This window comes from Condylostylus longicornis, unplaced genomic scaffold, assembly GCF_029603195.1.
Source record: "Condylostylus longicornis isolate FDR11 unplaced genomic scaffold, ASM2960319v2 ptg000048l, whole genome shotgun sequence".
Lineage (NCBI taxonomy): Eukaryota > Metazoa > Arthropoda > Insecta > Diptera > Dolichopodidae > Condylostylus > Condylostylus longicornis.
The window spans coordinates 19,005,247-19,025,141 of record NW_026578017.1 but is presented as its reverse complement, the minus strand read 5'-3'; the positions used below and the strand labels follow the sequence as shown (position 1 = coordinate 19,025,141).

Below are 19,895 nucleotides of genomic sequence, written 5' to 3'. Positions count from 1 at the left end.
GTAACTTATAGGTTTTAATTTCCGTTTATAATTAGCCAAAATTATAAATTTAAATAAAATGTAATACAGCAAAACCAGAAAGAATATGTATGTTTTAAATGATATAATTATGTATAAGTATTTGTGATGATTATTAATAAAACTAAAAAACTTGAGAAAAGGTGTGTGGTATTATAATTTTTATATATGCATGTACTGAGAGTTTACAAAACGAATTGAACAAATGTAGTGAATTCTTTGATTGTTGAGCATACAAAGCAATTTAGTTGCTTTAATTCAACGAAGTGTGCTTAGTCGCAAACGTTTGATTTATTGTTTTATTTTTTCATACGTAAATACGTATTACGCTTCGTTATCAATATTACATAATAAAACAACTTCCAAATATGTTCTATGTAGTATGTTTTGGTAAGCTTTTATTAATGAGATTTTTTTGCGTAATAAAAAAATTTTTTTAGTACACTTTCAAATTTGACAAAAATATGGTTATTATCTTCTCTTTGTCTATCTTTCCGTTCAGAAAACTTCTACACTTCTACAGTTTGAGAGCACAATTTTTGTAGTTGAGCAAATCTAAAAAAATCATTTCTATTTCTTATTTTTCAAAAAATTCGTTATTTTACGCAGACAGGTGGGATCGGTTTGTCAATGGAAGTTAATAAATGAAAAAATTCTTTGGGTTCACTTTTATTCTTTGGGTTCACTTTTATTTTTTTTTTTAATTTTTGATTTATCCTGCTCGTAGATTTATTACAAATGTGAAAAGAGAAATATTATTAATAATATCAGTTAAAAATCAAAAAAACTGGGTATTTTTGATAATTATGTCTCTTATTTCTAAAAAATAATATCATTTAATGTTAAGTTAGATTTTTAAATGGAAATGTGCTGTTTTATAAGCTGTTTGTTTGATTAAGAGTACCTTTTTTTAATAAATTTGGTGTACTGATGACTAATCTAACCAAATATTTGTCCACAAGAATAAGACTGGGTTTTTTATATATGAGAAATCAAGAAATATAATTTTTTTACGTTTTTATTCACATACTTTGTTAGAAATAATTAACAATATATAATAACCTAGTTTGACAAGAAAGCTTAAACTAACTGGTTATAAAGTTTAACTATTATTTATTTATTTATTTTCCTATTTATATTCACATTCACACAAATTTACATATTTATATATTTGTAAAAATGTAAAAATAATTATTTATCTATAGAAATGATTTTTTGTTAATCTCAATTAATTATAGTTCGTCTTCATCAATTTGTTCGCAATCAACATCACTGTCTGACTCAAGCTCATTATTTTTAAAGTCTGCACTAGATGGTGATGAACGCTCATTGTTTGCTTTTTTTCCTAAATGATGTTCTAGAAAATTAGCGCTAGAGTCTCCAAAAACCCTTTCTAGTTCAGCTAAGCCATTAGATTTTTCTGTGTCACTTGATGAACTAGAAAAGTTATTTGTTGCCCCATATTTCATTCGTAAATATGCTTCGTTTTCCTCGCTTTCAAAATTATTTCTGTAGTTATACGGATTGATTTTTGAAAAATTAAAATTACTATCAATATTAGGCAGAACACCTGATGGTATCTTGTTGACAATTGGAGATAACTGCTGAATATATGATGAATTTGTGAGAGATGTTGGACCTTTTGGATTATTAAGTGATCCAACAAATGGTGTTGCGGACGACGATGAACTTGGAAGCGGTGCTGTTTGTGAAAGTGGAATTCCAAAATTTAAAGATTGACCACGTGATAATAATGAATTTCGAGCATTTTCTATAACGCTTGAGTAACTATTTGCTAAATGATGAGATGTGGGTACTGTCGGATATGTTCGTATCGGTGGCATATTAGATGAGCTATTCAACATTATTGATTGAATTGGTGCTGGACCAGATGGTGTTTGACTAAATAACCATAATCGATCTCCAACAACCATTGGTCTTGCTAAGCCTCCAATTCCTAATTGGGCGTAGTAATGTGATGCTAAAGTTTCTACATCAGCTGTGTACTTACGTTTCCATTTTGTACGTCGGTTTTGGAACCAAATTTTAATCTATATGTGGAAAAATTTTTTGTCAATTAACTTTTTTGTTAAAAAGACATAGATTTGTGATACTTTATTTATGCTAGAATTATTATGGAAAGCTATGGTACCTGAGTTTCAGTTAAATGTAATTGTTTCGCTAAAGCTGTTCGTTTTGCAACTGAAAGGTATTTTCCTCTTTCAAATTCAGATTCTAACGCTTTTATTTGAGATGCTGAAAATGCTGTTCGAGGACGCTTTTTCCTGTCATCACCAGTGTCTGTAAATAAAATATTAGAAAATTTTTTTAATAATAAAAAATTTTATAATTATAAATGAAAAGACTATTATCCAAAATTTAAGCCTGTCTCTGAAAATTTGGATAAATAGAGAGTAAAATACATAATGTACATATTTTATGTCTAATTCCTTAATTTATCTACACACACTCGTATTATAAAAAATTTATAAAACCAGTTAAGAAAAAGCTCAAATTTTTCTAATTATTATAATTAGATATATAAAATAAACTGTTAAGAGTTTTAAAATTCGATTCTCCATATCACAATTCACAATATTATATGGAGCCACGGCTGATAAAAATAATTTTTTGTAATCTTAAGTATGGAACGGAGTATTATTACGAATGTACATTCGTATGTATATATACATATATTAATATAGATCTTAATACATACATACATGTACAAATTAATTTAACAACTTTTAATAAGCTATTTTTAAAAAAAAATTTTTTTTTTGGATTAAATTAATTTTCATAAATAGCGAAAGATAAAATTAAAAAAAAAATGTTAAATAAATTTTCATTTTTAAAATTCATAAATTTAAAGTGTGTCACAATAACGAAATTTGTTGTTTTATAATTTTTAATAATCAAATGATTCATAATTAAACTTATACATTATATAAAAATTATAATTTCGTTTTCTTTTTCCTCTATTTCATTTGAAATTATAAATTCTAAAATTTGGGATTTATAAATTCTGATTAATTTTTCATTTTAAAATAATGAGATAAACACAATTTTGCAGGAAAAAATTATGTTATTCCACCTACAAGTTTCCTATTATACTTTCGTTTCTTAATATTTATTTCATCTACATATTGTATATAAAAAAAAAATTATAAGCACACCTTTTTAATGTTCAAATCATTCATTTTTTATAATGTCAATTAAAAAGATATCATGTTCTTCAAAATGGATTAAAAATCAACGTTAAGTTTATTAAAAAAAAAAAACTTTCGTGGAAATTTCGAAATCTGTTATAGCCAATAATTTGTTTTAAATTTTTTTGTTAGGTAGTTCACTTAATTATAAAAAATTACCTTCATATTTTCCTGAAAAAATCATACTTTTGAACGAAAAAAAAAAACAATGAAAATGTGTTCTAATTATAAACTGAGCAAAGTATGCGCTAAATTCTAATTAGAATCTATAGTATAAAATTATTCTGATTGTTATTTCTTATTGTATTTTTGCATCGAATATTATGCCGATTACATCAATTCGAATTAATATTTCTTTTTTATATAAAAAAATATTTTTTATATAGAGCTTGATGGAAACTGTATTTTAATAAGGCTTTGTTTAATTCGATTTAATTATTCGTTATCCAGAAGGAAAATATTTGAATTTTTTATTCTATGAAATTTATTAAGATAGAGTTCGCTTATTACAACAAAAATTTTAACATTTCAGACCCAATAAATTAAAAATTAAATAATTCTTTAGCTCTTACAAATAAGCATTTGTTTTTCGGGAAATTATGCATTCATTGGATTTTAGACAAGTAAACATATTTTTAAAATCTAGTTGAAATGGTAAAAAATTCAACTATATAGATATCAAATATAAAAAAATTATTATAATATTTCTTTTATTATTGAGCTTAAAAATTATGTTATTGTGTTCTTTTTAATGTTTTCGAGAAGATTTTTAAAAACTGTGCTCAAAACATTTTTTCTGTTTTTCTTTCAATGAATTTTTCTTAATTTTTTTATTGATTAGTGTAAATTGAAAGAAAAAACGCATTGGAAAAGACTATGCAATAAAAAATAGACAAACAACAGCGTTAATTTATTAACTTTTATTCTTGGTTGAGGATCATTAATTATAATCCCCACATAAATACACACATAGATATATATTATAAATTTGAAGTATATATGTGTTTTAAATTTATTTAACATCGTTTTAAAAACTCAAAATATTAATTCAAAAAACTTCAAAAGTTTTTCCGTCTCTTAAAATTATGTTTTGAGTTTTTAGAATATTGAAATTTTTAATTTCTATCTTTTTTTTTTTAATAATTTATTTTTTTCATTTAGAGAGCATTTTCCACTAATTGTTTCCTAATTGTTTTGTAAATTTTAGTTGTATAATTAGTGAAAATTTGAAAATATCTGAATTGAAATAATTTTTTATGTCAAGTTATTTTATTTTTTTCCTGAATTTTGTTCAGAAAGTTAAGCAAAAAGTATATTCGTCTTTTGTTTACATTAATGTGTATATTGGTATGCATAATTTAAATACTAAAAAAAAATTCTTTTAATTTTATTATTTTTTAAAATTGTTTTATTGATTTATTTTTGTATATTGTCAATTAATTTTTTACGCCTTTGAAGAGTCAAAATGCCAATATTATTGTCATCGAATAATCTCTTTCAAGTGACTAAAAATTATTAATGATCTTTAAGTTTTATTTACCATGGAAATTTTCTAAATATTTTTATTTTGAGAATATTTTCACCAAAAAATATTTGAAAGCATTGAAGTTTGAAAATAAAAATGACTATTGTGTATTGAACATTTTTATGTTGATACATTGTTTTAAAGGAAGATTTCGGAGCTTAATAGATTTCTTAGAAATGTTTCAATAGGTTAATATACCTATATAGATATGTATGTATATGTACGTTATGCAAATATAGTTGAATATGATTAAGATATATACAGTGTTCTTAGAAAAAGTTACTATATATATATATATATATATATATATGTTCAAACAAATATATATATAATTTGATAATAAATTAATTTAGCTTACTTTATTTGATTCTCCTAAAATTTGCGATCGATTTAAGTAAAATAATTAAAACAAATAAAATGTATTTTCGAAATTCATGCATTTGATAGAATTTATGAAATCAGTGTTTCATCAGCGATTAATTTATAAAATTAATTCTGATATTAAAATCGATTTTCTTTACCAATCAATTTTCGTAATGCTTAAGTAGCAAATTAAATGAATAAAACAGCAGCTAACGAAAATATCTATTGTGTATTTAATTAAATTAATAAGTGTACGTCTTTAGCTTTGGAATCTCTTATGTCGTAAATTAAACTAAAAAAATTGGGAATAATTAAAAAGTAATTGCAACACAAATTCTATAATTCAGATGGAAAATCTCTTATAGAACGAACATACACGCTCGTATAACTTTTTTTATACTTATTTTTTATTATTATATACCATTATAAAAAACATTTAAAACATGTTTTCATGCATATGCTTTAATATTACAACAAAAATCGCAAAATATAAATATTTTGTTTTTTATTTCAATTTTAAGGAGGAGTTTTTAATAGAAATAGAAATAAGTTTCGTGCGCCATATATATAAATTTTGTTTAAAAATATGCAATTTTGCAAATGGCGTAGAGTAATCATAAAATATTAAACTGAAAATTTCTTAACTATTTTCTTACTCTTTGTATTGCTAAAAAGAACATTTAACAAATTGTAAAAATTTTCAACAAAATTGGAGGATTTCCAAAAAATAATTTTTATTGTATGTAGCTATGTATATTATTTTAAAAAATATATATAAAATTAATATTAATTAATTCGCAATATTATTTTAAATGTTTATTTTCAATTGGTAATTAATTTACAAACATTATAGTGACAAACTCTATTGAAATATTGAATAGTGTTACAAATTCGAAATTTATAATAAAATCGTAATTGTATAATATATAAAAATTGTATTTAATACAATTAATTTTTCAATATTTATGAAAAGTAATAAATCCAATATCAAAAATTTTCAATAATTTAATATTAAAAATATCCATTATTAATAATACTTATTAATATATGATACAAAATATGATACAAAATATGTCTGATATGAAAGTCCAGTTTGTTATCAAAAAATTGTTATTTACTGCTGAATGCAACAATTATTTAAAAAATTGGTTAAGTTACAATAAAATTGTATTCATTTAAAATTTATATATATATGGGTTACTAAATCTGTGCATGTTACAAACTATACATTTAAATAAAAGAAGAGTATTGTGCTATGGACGCCAAATAATTATGTAAAATCATCGAACACAACTATATGAGCGTAAATCTTCCCACGTACTATGCTTTACTATTATTCACGATTTTAAAAGTAAAAATTAAATTTTCAAATATTTTTTATACAAAATAACAAAAAAATAACTCAAACTTTTTTTTTTCTTTTTATTGTATTTTTCTTTTCTTAAAAAAATAATAATTTTTCTTTAGTCGTCAATTAATTGCAAAATTGATGGTTTTTGAATAGAGTGAATTTTATGGATGAACGATTTAAACATTATTTTCAGAATAAATTCGTAAAAAGGTACATAAATAATATTAAAAAAAAAAGTGAAACAAAAAACAAACAATTTCTAATAAATTATTTTTTTTAATTTAAAATAAATTCTTGTTTTAATTTGACTAATTGTTGACGATAGTTTCGAATTAATTTTAAAATATTTTAGTATTGTCAATTAATTAAAAGCAAATTTGCATAGTAAAATTTTATGTAGTTTTGTTCTAAAAAAAAAAAATATTTAAATTTATTTTTGCTTCTCATATATTTTTTTTTAATTTTCTTGAATAGAATGATAATAGAACAGGAAATTAGTATCTTTGCATTGCGGTATACAAATTTAGTGAGAAATTCTGAGAGAAACTCTAATGAAATTTACAAAGTCATTTTATTTTGAGGTAATCTTATTTTTTATTTTTTATTAATAATTTATTTTGTATTATTAAATTGTAAGTTAATATAAAAGAATTCAAATTTAATTCAAAAATTATTCTTGTTCCCTAATAAATTCTGTTAAAATTATGCAATATGTAAAAATTCTGTAAGTTATTTAAACAAAACTTCTAATGTAACTATAACTTTTATCTGTGTCAGTCATACAAGATCTGTGAACAATATTATCAACAATAACTTTAACAAAAAGATGATTAAATGGGCAAGATGCAATTTATAACCTATCTATTCTTCAATATAGTGAATAACCATCCCATACAAAAAGGTTTGGGGAATTAAATAAATTTAGTAAATATTTTTACTTTTCAAAATCCTTACATTTCAAAAATGAATGTTTTCAAAAAAAAAAAAAGATACATGCTCGTAGAAATGGATGATATTAACAGTTGTAGATAGTAGTCACACACTATTAATTTTTTATACAGTCCGTTCGGGTCTAAACATGATAACAAAATATCGAGGCTAACAAATCGTAAATTTACAGCTTTTACTTTGGTTCCATTTTCGTTGATTTGGTGAGATGGATTGCCCTTGGAAATGGTAACAAACAATTCTTGATAATGGCAACTCTGAGCTTTAAACGCAATTAAATTAATAAATTTTTATTATTGCAGTCCATCGGGTATACCTTCTAGAAATTCTGATTCCTAGTTTCAAAATTGATTTTTTCTTATTTATTTATCACAAAAATACTTTTGCTTTTCTAAAATTTTTAATATTTTCAAAAAGTAAAGTGAAGTGGCGTCGGATTCCTGTCATCTAAATTTTCTAATTTTTCTTTAATTATTTAAAATTTTCTAAATGCCTTATGTTACAAAACATTCTGTATTTTTTAACTACAAAAATTTGCACATTCTAATTATATACCAAAGAAATTTACAAAATTTACAACATTTTTTAAAATCTAGTTACTTGTTAATTCAACAATTTCTTTATAATAGTCCAACATTTAATGAAATAACATACGTTTAACAAAATAGTAAAATGTTTTATCATTGCGGTTTCGTTGTAGAAACTTAAAAAAAATTGCTATTGTTTCTAAAGCAATTAACATGTTTTAATTTAGATAATTTGTTTGCGTTTTTTCTTCTTTTATTTTATGTTTAAAAACATATTTAAGAAATATTTTGGTTCAAAATGATTGACACACTTTGTTTTCAGTTGATGATTTGAACAAGTTGATGTAATTTAGAAAAAAGAAAATAAAAACAAAATATTTTCTTTATTTTTATCATGAATTAAAGATCACATAAAATTTCATACACAAGTACGCGATCAATGATTACGTTTAGTTTATATAAATATAATAATATATAATGTAGAAAATTATATTTTATTCATATTATATTAATACATAAATAATTTGGTTTAATGATGATTGAAGCAATTAGTGTCAAATTAATACAAAACAAATGTTTTTAACGTGTCCAAAAGAAATAAAAAAACAATTCTCCTCTTCTTTTAAAATCTTTTTCCGAAATTAATGAAAATTTTCAAAAACAAACACACTAATATGTCGAGGTTAATTTACTTTTTAAATTATGTAGGGATATCACGGTAAGGTTAATTTTTTGCTTAATTTATTTTTTGAAGGAGATATTCGCACATATAGAACAAATACCTCACACATTACAAAAATTTAAGTTTCGAGATTTTTAAATTTAAACTTTTGCTAATATTTTTTCGATGTTAGAACGATATGCGATATGAACTTTTATATGAGGCTCTCTTTTGATATTAATCTTTAAAGTATTAACTTAAGTCTTAATTTATTCATTAAGATGCGAAGTGTTACTTATTATCGTGGAGTGCTCAATCTTCTCTTGAATTTTGCGTAATCCATATCACAATTAGTGAGGTACTAAATTATTTAGTAAAATCTAACAAGTGTTATTGTGAATTCAATCACTTTATGAAACTTATTAATAATTTCGTTTTCCCGTCATATTTTGGTGATAGTTAGTATGAGTCTACTTCTCTTTAGTAACATATTGTTACTCTATTGTAACAATGTTACTCACTTATTTTCTGATTAACTTTGAATAATTCCATTATAGTACAAAAACAAAAATTTATTTTGTTAATTTTACGATAAAATTTTGGCTCCAAAATCATTTTAAAGCGGAAAATATTCGTTTAACATTTGCAAATTTACAATTGTAAATTGATATGCAAAAATCAAAATGATTTTAAATGAGATAGTATAATGGCTTTAAATTAAAAAACGGAAAGCTTCGTCCAGGTTCAATTTTTAATTGGAAGTATGTGTCTAGCCTTAGCTTTTTCGTTTAAAAATGTTATTTATCGCAAAAATTTTTAGTACATTTGCATGAAATTTGTTTTCAAAAAGAGAAAAAAAAATTAGCATTGTACTTTGAATTTACATTGTACCTTTACCCAAATCCACTATAAGTTTTTATTTATCCCAATCGAATAACCTTGCCAAAACCTCGCATAAACACAATGATTGTGTAAATAATAGTAAATAAACAGGTAAATATTATAAAATATGGAATGCCACTCATTGTATGAGCGTTTATTAGCGAAAAATATCATTTAAAATAAAAACATTCTAAAATAATTATCTTAATCATAAATATTCCACAGTATCAAACATGCTAAAATTTAAAAAATGTTAAAATTAATTTATAGTATATTTTTTTTATTTTAGTATTTATAATGAAAACCTACTGTTACTCTCTTCTGAAGCCGCTTCACTGCATCCATCATTTGGATCATCGATAAAATTTATATTCCTACTAATATTGTCAGCATTGTGATTTTCAAAAGTGTTTAAATTTCTATCATTTTTATCATATTTGTATATTTCATCACTAGTATTATTTTCTTTTAATGTGTCATCACTTAAGTAACAATTACTATTATTTTCATTATTTAATTTTAATTCAGGATTTTCGTAATGATCAATTTTTTCTTCATAAATTCTTATGCCATTATTATAATTAATATTATTAATATTGTTTATTATTTCACTATTATTGTTATCACTGTTACAGAAATTTTCATTGTTAATCGATGGTTTTGATAAAATATTTTCAATTGAAAAACTATTTGAAATTGATTTTTTATTGATAGTTGAATTCATATTAAAATTACCTTTTTGTATTATGCAAATAAATTAAATCTAAAATTATCACGTCTAAAATAGATTAAGATAAGAGAAAATCCGTACCGGTATATTAAAAATAGTGAAAATTTTCCGTTTTAAAAGGACTCGTTCTTTATAAGATCTTAATTTTAGCGATTTATATCGGAATAATGTACCATTCTGTTCTGTGTCAAAATTTTCTTTAAATTTTTGTGGAAAACAAAAATTTAAATCAATAGAATTTTCTTTTACAAAAAAAAAAAAAAATATTTAGCACCATATGTTGATGTTCTTAAATGTGAGAAAAATTTGTATTATTTTCATAATTTAATTCTCTTTTGAAGATCGTCATCTCTTTGGGATCTCTATCTCTCTTGTTTGTATTGTTTGAATCGACAATTTAAAATTTTTCTTAAGAAATTAGGTCCATTTCATCTAAATAAACAAAAATTAAATTAAAAATTTCTATTGTTTTTTTTTGTACTTGTAATGGAAAATATATTTATATATATATATTTTTCAATACAAGTTTTAATAAAGTTTTCAATACGAGTTAAAATATTCATATTTGAAAATTATTAATTGCAAAATGACTAAATTCTGATTGAAAAATGTAAGTATTATAGGAAAAATTCTGAATTAGATTTGGTTTAGCTAAATTTTTGAGTACCTTTTAAATTTCTATATTAAGTTAAAAAACCCAAATGATAAATCTCTACCATAATCTAATGTTAAGTTCCGGTTAAAAAAGAGATTAAAAAACCGAACAATAATTGACTTTAAGAGAAAAAATACTCATCGAATGCATGTTTCTGTAAAATGATTTTTGTATAACAATTTTCTACTAATTATTCATTTGTTAAGTATGTCTGCATGTTTAAATACAATTATCTTAATAAGCCTTAATTCATTTGGTATTTTTTCCGCCATTCACTTTAAGGATAGTAGTTTCATACAATAATTCAAAATATATAAAAAGAAATGAAGCAAATTCAAAGAGAATTTTTCGTTATCTTCTCTTTATTTGCTGATCAGTGAGGCGGGGTTATAAAAATGAACTGTTAAAAATAAATTTTTATTTTTATATTTTATATTTATTTGCATTTTTGTTGCTTTATAATTCCATTACTTTTATAATATCTTTTTCATTTAATTTTCTACAACTGATAGGCGTGGTTTCCAAATTTATTTCATTTGTTTTGCATTTGTTTTATATGAGAAAATTCATTTTATAATATTAAAATGAAATAGAAAAACAAAAATAAATAAAGACTAACAATAAAATTTTTATTATTACCAATCATATTTAAATTAATTTTCTTAAAAAGAAAATAAATAAAATGAAATAAGGGAATATAAAAACTTCAAAAGCCAAAATAAAAAAGCAGTTGTAATGGTCAACTTTGCGGTTTTCATAGTGTTAATCGGAACAATGGAATTATGAAATTAAATTTTTAATTAGGTTAGGAAAATTTGTTATCTGTACATGTTATTTCTATCTGAGTACATTTTTTGCTAACGATTTTACTAAACCATACAATTTGAACTCATCTAGCCTCTTATTTCGATCGTTATGTAAATTCACGTTTTCATTAATTTTTTTTATCCTGTAGGTATGCAATGAGTGAACACAATACTGAGAATGGAGTTGATAGGTTGTTATGTTTTTTTTATTAATATTAGTTTCTTTTGTTTTAAGAAATGAGCTTTGGAGTAATGTGGTAAATGTTTTCAAATAATTTACAACACAAAAAACTCTAGAATAAAAGAAATTGTTAAAAAAACACGTTAATGGTAATAAAACAAACTCAAATCAAAGTCAAACGTTTGGGAAAAAATTTTTTTAAGTTTTAAGTTACAACAAAAAATTCTGATTTACTCCAAGATTCCTTCATTAGAACTGGATTATATTTCCATTTTTTTTTTTTGAGTAAGTGATCCTTCTCTGGTTTTACTACTTTCTGGAAAAAAAACATAGCATCTCGAAAAAAAAAATATTGGTAAATGAAAACATTATTTGATTTTTCGATTTATCGGTACTGAAATTTCTCTTTCCTTGGGAATACTTAGGTTCAGGCATTTACGTAAAAGCAGCCATGTTAATGAATTGAACCACATACCTACCTTCACAATTTCGAAGTTTTTTCCGAAAATGGAAGGTATTACCCGTATTTTAATCACATCATTTAAGGTAAATACACTAAAAATTGCATCAATATTATTATTTACTGCACTTGCAAAGTAAACACTTAATATTGAGTCTTTACTTACTTTTTTTTTAATATTTACTTGATATTCCCCTAATAAAAGCAGTTATACTATTTTTTATTCATTAGGCCCAATATGTTGTGAATGGAAAATTAGAATATTGTAATAATTTTTTCCAAAGCAATTCTAATTTATATATATTTTTTTTTTTATAAAGTTGGTAAGGGTAATGAAGCCAAGAAGAAAAAAAAAATTAAAATACATAAATAAATAATTTACAAAAAAATATTTTGTTCTTCGTTAATGATCTAATTTTAAAAGTTTAATTGACTAATTTATAATTAAATTTTTAAAATGTCTGTCTAGTAAAAATGAAATTTTTATTTCTGAAAAAGAAGGCGCATAATATATACATATGTACATACATTCACATATAATTAATATATTTCATAATATAGAATTAAGAAAGAAAAATATACAATATGGCCAATGCACTGTCATTGTGGCCAAAAATTTTCAAATTATAAGTGAATTTTTTAAATAATGAGATATTTATTATGAATTTAATTATTTAAGATTGATGTCATTTTCAGAAGTTTTATTAAAAGGAAATTATTTAAAATGAAATTGAAAGAAAAAAATGAAAAAAAAAAAAATAATTTTTTTTTTGAATGCTATTTATATAACTATATAAAAAAATTATTTTATAAATGAATTTCAATATTAAAAAAAATTGAAATATAAATTTTGTGAAAATTATTATTCTCTAAAAGAAAAAATAGAATTATAATGAGATTTGGAAATATTTTAATAATTAAAATTCTTTATTAAATTGACATTTCAATTTTAATGAAATAATTAAAACTGTATGAATTTTTTTCTTCTTTTATTTTTATTAAAAGTATGTATGTATGTAGCTGTAAACGCAATGATTATTTCAAATATTTCAATAATATTAAATAAATTCATTGAATGAATATTTTTGTACCATGGTCAAAATTCTTGGAAAACATTGTAGGAAATTGGTTTTCTAAAGTTTTTTTTAATTAATTTCTTAAATTGTTCTATAAAAAAATTAAATTTTTATTTTTCAATGTTAAAAACTAATTTTTATTAATATAAGATATTTTAGTTTTAATATACATGTTTTTTATTCCAAGCTCATTATAAACTTTAAAATCTAAGAGTGTCGAATAAAATTGGTATAATTTTCAGTTTAAACACGAAATATTTTCAAAATAACGAAATCATTTCTTTCATCAATCATACAACTTTTTTCCTTATTACATACCATAATATGACAAAACGCGTGTCAGTGTCCCCAATAAATTAATAAGTAAATAATAATTGATAGGTAAACCCTCTTGTGCATATTGTCCCTCAAAATATTTAAAAAATTATTTTTTCTTCCGAAAATTTTTTGATCTATATTTCTTATGAGAAGGACCAACTGCAGTATAATTGAAAAGAGGCAGTACGAAATAAAAAAATGCAATCATTTTTGCACTCCCACACTAATCCTTTCGGCAAACAACCAAATGTCTTTTATGTTTTTTGTTCTTTCTTAATATTATTAAAACTTGTATTATAATTCTTCATATACGAGTAAAGTATTGCACCAAATCCATACTGTATATATGTTTGTTAAAATGTGTTATTTCAGAATTTTCAGTTCCTTGCCGCAATTTTTGTTTTAAGTTATATGAAATTTTTATATTAAATAATTTCCAAATTATAATCATTTTATTTTTTGATTTATGAGCTTATAATTAACGTAATCCTCAAAACAATATTGGCGCCATAAAATAAATTATCCTTAAATTTATGGATAATTATTAAAAAAGCATTTAAGTATAATTATCCCTAAAATATTAAAGAATTTCCTTTGAAATCATGAAAAGAGGAAAGAGATTTAAGGAGCATATTATTTTTTTTCTTTTAATATTTTTCCATGTTTTCATTATTTTAGTACACTATGGAATGTGTTAAACGATGTTTTGTTTTTCAAGTACATTTATTTAGTTAATTTACATTTTAAAACATAAGATTATGAAAAGATCAAAAAGGACTTCCTTTCTGAAATGGCGCCAAATAAATATATACGCTCGATTTACAGAATATCTACATATATGCATTCATAGTATATTTTAAAATTTTAATATTTTAAATGATAACAAGGTACATATATAGCAATTCGTATTAATATTTATATGCGTACATGCCATTTAGAAAAAGTGGAATCCTTTAAAAACATTTTGTACCTTGTTATTCCTTTGATATGATAATTTTTTAAACATGTACAGTTGTATGTAATATTGTAACAGAATAATTTTGTTCATAATTATTTTAATATTTTATAAAAAAAAAATAAAAAATACAAAATCAAAAATGAAAAAAAGGCCGACAACACCTGTAAACCGCATTTTCCACTGGAAAACATCAGAAGAACATGTAATTTAGTGTACAGAGAAGTTGACATAAACATTTTGAAATAAAAAAAGAAAAATAATAAAAATAATAATTATATAATATAGCATTAACAAGCTTCTATACAATACAGATGAAATTTTGATCCCGCGTTCAAAATGACGCAATAAATTTCAATATTCAAGAGTTCTGTGTCTGTTTTAATCGCTTTTAAGTGTCACTAATAGCCTATAACATGCATTTTTTTTTTAATTTTTTTTTTTCGTTTAGTTCTTCTTTTCTTTTGAATTTATTAAAAAATTTTTTAATATCATTAGGAATTCATCTATTAGGTTAACGTAATAAAATTTTTCGTTTATAACACAATAAGGAAATAAAATTTTTAAGCAAAATTGAAATTAATTTCTTAAATGCAGCATAAGTTTATTTGCAGGGTGTTACTATATACATAATTTTAGTTCCAGGGAATTTGAAATGCGCACATATCGAATTACAGAGCATATTAAATTTTTATCGATATCATACTGTATGTTATATAGATTTGATATGAGAATTACGAGATGAAGATTTTATTATTTTTTTCTTTAAAACTTGTACGTTGTAGGACATGATAGCATTAATAAAAATTGGCTGTTTAAAAGGTATGTTAATGAATCATTTATTAAATCACTTAACTTCTATAAGAAATAATTTAAATTGTATAAGATTTCAAAAAGTCTCTACGAAACCATGAAGCCATTAATTATTTTGCTATTAAATTAACTCTAACGAGCATATAAATAAACACTAACTCTAAAATTATTGTTTTTACACAATTAGAACTATTTACTCACTTAAAATAATATGTAGAACTTGGTTATAGTTGTGTCACCTAAAATTTTTAACATATTTTACGACAGATACCTTATTGTTGCAATAAAATCATGCTATGAATCTTCAATGCCATGTTTGTTTTTTTTTGAAAATCCCTTAGGATTTTCATTTATAAAATATTTATTATATTTTCCTTCTTGTTATGATCATCATTATGTTTTCCACTCGAACCTTTATGATCTTTCTAATTAATTTATGAGTTTTTCCTTTTTAAGAGCGAGAAAATAGAGATCTAATTATGTGGACACGATATATTATGTATGCATATACACAATATAAATAGATGTTTTTGTGTTGTATGTGTATGTTTATGTACATAATTATTATTATGAATGGTGTATGTATATTTCAGTATGAATTTATAATATTTTGTGTAAACGAAAAATCAGTGTATAACATATTTATTATGTTCATTGTTGTTTTTTGTTTTGCTTAATACGATATTAATGTCAGTTTTTATTTCATGAGATTTTAATAAAAATATTTCTTATTGCATGTTACATGAAAACTGTTGGAGCCATATTAAAAGAAGAGCCAATATAATAAAATCAATATTATAAAAATATTTTTTATCAAATATGAGTTAAATGGATAGTATTGTATTGCATAGTTCAGTAATGTTCAGAATAATTCTATTGCTGCAGTGTAGTATGCAGGGTGATCAGAAAGCTATACAACAATCATTGTATAGCTTTCAAAATACTATTGGTTATAGAAGATCAAAAATGGGTAAAACTTTTGTTCCGGACTGGGTTCCAGATCTCAAGGGTTTCCGAGTTCCAGAGATTTTAACGAATTTTCACGAAATTTTTACTTATTTAAGTTTTTTGGATTTTTGGACCATTCTGAAAAAAATAGGAACTTTAAACAAAGATTTTTTGAAATGCCTAGTAAAGGGTTTAAAATAAATATGTTGCTCAATTCCGTATTTTGTACCCTCGGAATACCAAGCTTTCGAACTTTAGGGGAAATCAAATTTTACCTTTGTTTTATTTTTTCAGTTTTTTCTAACTGGATAATTTCGTAAGAAAATTATTTAAACTTTGAATTTTTTTTTATAAAATTTTTCCCAGCTGCTTAAACTTTAATTTAAGTGCTTAAGCATTAAAATTTTTTTTTATGCGATACAGAAGATAAAGCACTAAAACCATTTTTAAGTGAAAATTTTAAAAGCCTTATTTTTCACTATTTTTGATTTTATAGGTTTTAAGCGCTTTAATTATCAACTATTATTAATTTTTAATTACAAGAGTCACTCAAAAAAGCAGTTGACATTTTTAAGAGCCATTATGCTCTGAAAATTATAAAGCATCTGAGTTTTAATGTTTTTATTGAAATGTAACAAGTAATAACAAAATTGAAACGAAATTTAATACAAACTTTTTGTTTGAAAAACAAAAATTGATTCTTTTAAAAAATTTGAAATTTTTGAAAAGAAAAACTATAGAATTTTGTATTATGAAAAACAAAAAAAAATCTAGTAATCAAAAATTTTTTTTCGAAACTTTTCTTGGTAAAAAAAATTATAGGTTTTTAATTTTTGCCAATTTTTATAAGAAATGGTACCTATATGGTTTGAAATTTTTAAATGCATTTTTCTCACATTGGGTGCAATTTAAAAATTTGGAAAAATAATTTTCGGAATCTAGATACCATTTGGCATCTGAAGTTATTAAAATTATCAAACTGGAGCGAATTTTTAAACTCATGCCATATAAATTTTGACATTTATTTTAATAGAAAATCAATAATTTTCGTTATTCTGATCTAAGTGAAATTAAGTAAAACAAATTTAATGCATGGTTATTAGTGAGATACCATTAAAATGATATTAAATAAATAATAAATAATAAATTATTAAATAATAATTAAATATAATTATGTGTATATATAATTTTGGGAAAGCATTTGATACAATTATTAAAATATATTTTATAATCTATTGTAAAAAGATCATCAAAATTATAACTGAATTATTTTAATAAAAACTACATCATGCGAATAAATGTAATTAATAAAAATCATTATACAATCCTTTCAATTGTAAATGAAAAACTATGTAAATACTATTAGGAGTATAATATTACATATATCTAAATTGTAATTTAAAATAATTGTGATTTTATATGATCAATTGTAAACATGATTGTTTCAAGACGTATTTTATTAATAAATTACTATAAAATTCGCCTTAGAATTTAAATTTAAAAAAAAAATCATTTAACAAATTACCCTACAAATCTTTATTCTGTACCTCATAAATTTATAGAAAAAAGGAAGTTAAGATATTTATATATAAATTATGTAAAATAGCACTAATATGACGTATTAATAATTTTGGATTAAAAATAAATTTTGTTATAACACGAATAAAATTTCAAAATCATATTATATTTTTCTTCACAATAATCTGATAGATCACATCCTTATTTTCATTCTGCAAATTAATTAAAACATATGCTGAGATAACTTTGGCTATAAATCTGCCATCTACAATTATCACAACTTCTAATTCGTATGCATATTAAGTAGCGTTTTGATGAATTTAATAAAATTTTTATTTTTCTTTTTGATATTTTTTATTTTTATTTCAATTCCACTTAAGATCCCCAATTAGTATAATTTTCCAAATTTAATTTAAAAAGAAAAATTGTCCAATTTTTTAAATATGCATATGAGTACATTCTTTTTTTTTTTTTTTAAATTTTAAAATTCAAATGAAATTTCATACTCCTAAAAAAAAAAAAACAAGAGAAGGGGCGCTGTATAAAAAATTTATCAAATTTAATGTAATCTAGTTTTTTTCATTATAATGCGTAGAGTTTAAATTAAATAGTCAGTTTTTCGAATTAAAATCACAAATATAACACCGTCAAAAGAAATTTCAAAAGAAAACAAAAAAATCTGTCATCCTTTTAATCATATGCAGTATTTATGCCATTGTAATTGTTAAGCAATTAAAATTAAAATTGGTGTGAATGCAGTAATGTGAAAAAAAAATATATAGAAATATTTATGTACATGTATGTATATATGTATATAATTGCATATAATGAGAGACAAGAAACACTGATTTATTTCATTCTTGTAAAATGGCAAGGATTTCAGAGAAAATATATGTAAGCATATTTTATATATTATAAGAAAGGAATGAAGTCTTGTGTCACATTAAAAAATGTGTGAAAAAATTCATGATGCATAAAAGTATTATAAAATTATTTTTAAGATTTATGAGTCTAAATTAAAATTTTAACCATTTATACACTCAGTACAGAAGTAAGTCTTTCCAAATTATGTGCGTATAATTTAGCTTAAATATTTTATTTTAAATAAATTTACAAATTAGATTTTTCGGCGCCAATCATTCTCTTATTTTTGAAAGCAACAAGTCCAGTCAGTGTTGTGAGAATATTGTGAAAATCAAATTGAAAAAATTACTGTAATAATATTGAGACAATGACTTATACAATTAAAATGTCATCTGATTTGAACTTGTCACCTGTTGGGACAAAAGTAATTGAATGATGTTTAAATTTTCTTTATATTGGATTCGAATTGCATAATACGAAAAACATAATTATTTTCAAATATTATGTATAAAAAATCTTACAAGTAAAAATTAAAAAATTTTCATTTTTAGTTGTCAAAATAAATAATTTTTAAAATCATTGAACTGTACTTGAAAATTGTTCTAAAAAGATGTTTAAGACACAATACTTTCGTTGACTTTTGTCATGGTTAACTGGTATAGGGTGCATGAATTTCAGTTTTCACACTTATAACAAATATGTTTATTTAATGTTCCTGCACCTTCACCCCAAGGAGGTGCATAGAGTTAGTGTATGGCATCAAATGTAGCCATATCAATTAAGTAGGTCAAAATAATATTAAAAGCCACAACCATTTGTATACTATAAGAAAATTTCAGATCCCAAAGTTAACAATATTTAAACAATTTTCTTTTTCAATATTGAATTTTTTTAGTGAAGCGTTTTGTTGATGAAAATACATTTTCCGCTCAAAAATTAATTTTTCATTTTATTTTGTTCTTTTGTGATAAAAATTTTTTTTCTTTAATTTTGGATAATATTTTTTTTTCCAGTTTTCTTTTCCATATCAAGAATGTTTAGCTGAATAAAGTTGAAAGTGTCAAATGACGAGCTTGAGTAATTGCTT

General features: G+C 22.7%; 1 protein-coding gene across 1 annotated transcript; it reads right to left on the bottom strand.

The window, feature by feature from the left end:
* Positions 1–1,168: 1,168 nt before the first annotated feature.
* LOC129611197 (homeobox protein orthopedia-like) lies at positions 1,169–9,929 on the bottom strand (the record flags this gene model as incomplete). Its single annotated transcript, XM_055524188.1, has 3 exons — positions 1,169–2,069; positions 2,171–2,319; positions 9,794–9,929. Coding segments are annotated over 3 exons (1,104 nt in total), but the record flags the coding sequence as incomplete, so codon positions are not given.
* Positions 9,930–19,895: the final 9,966 nt, after the last annotated feature.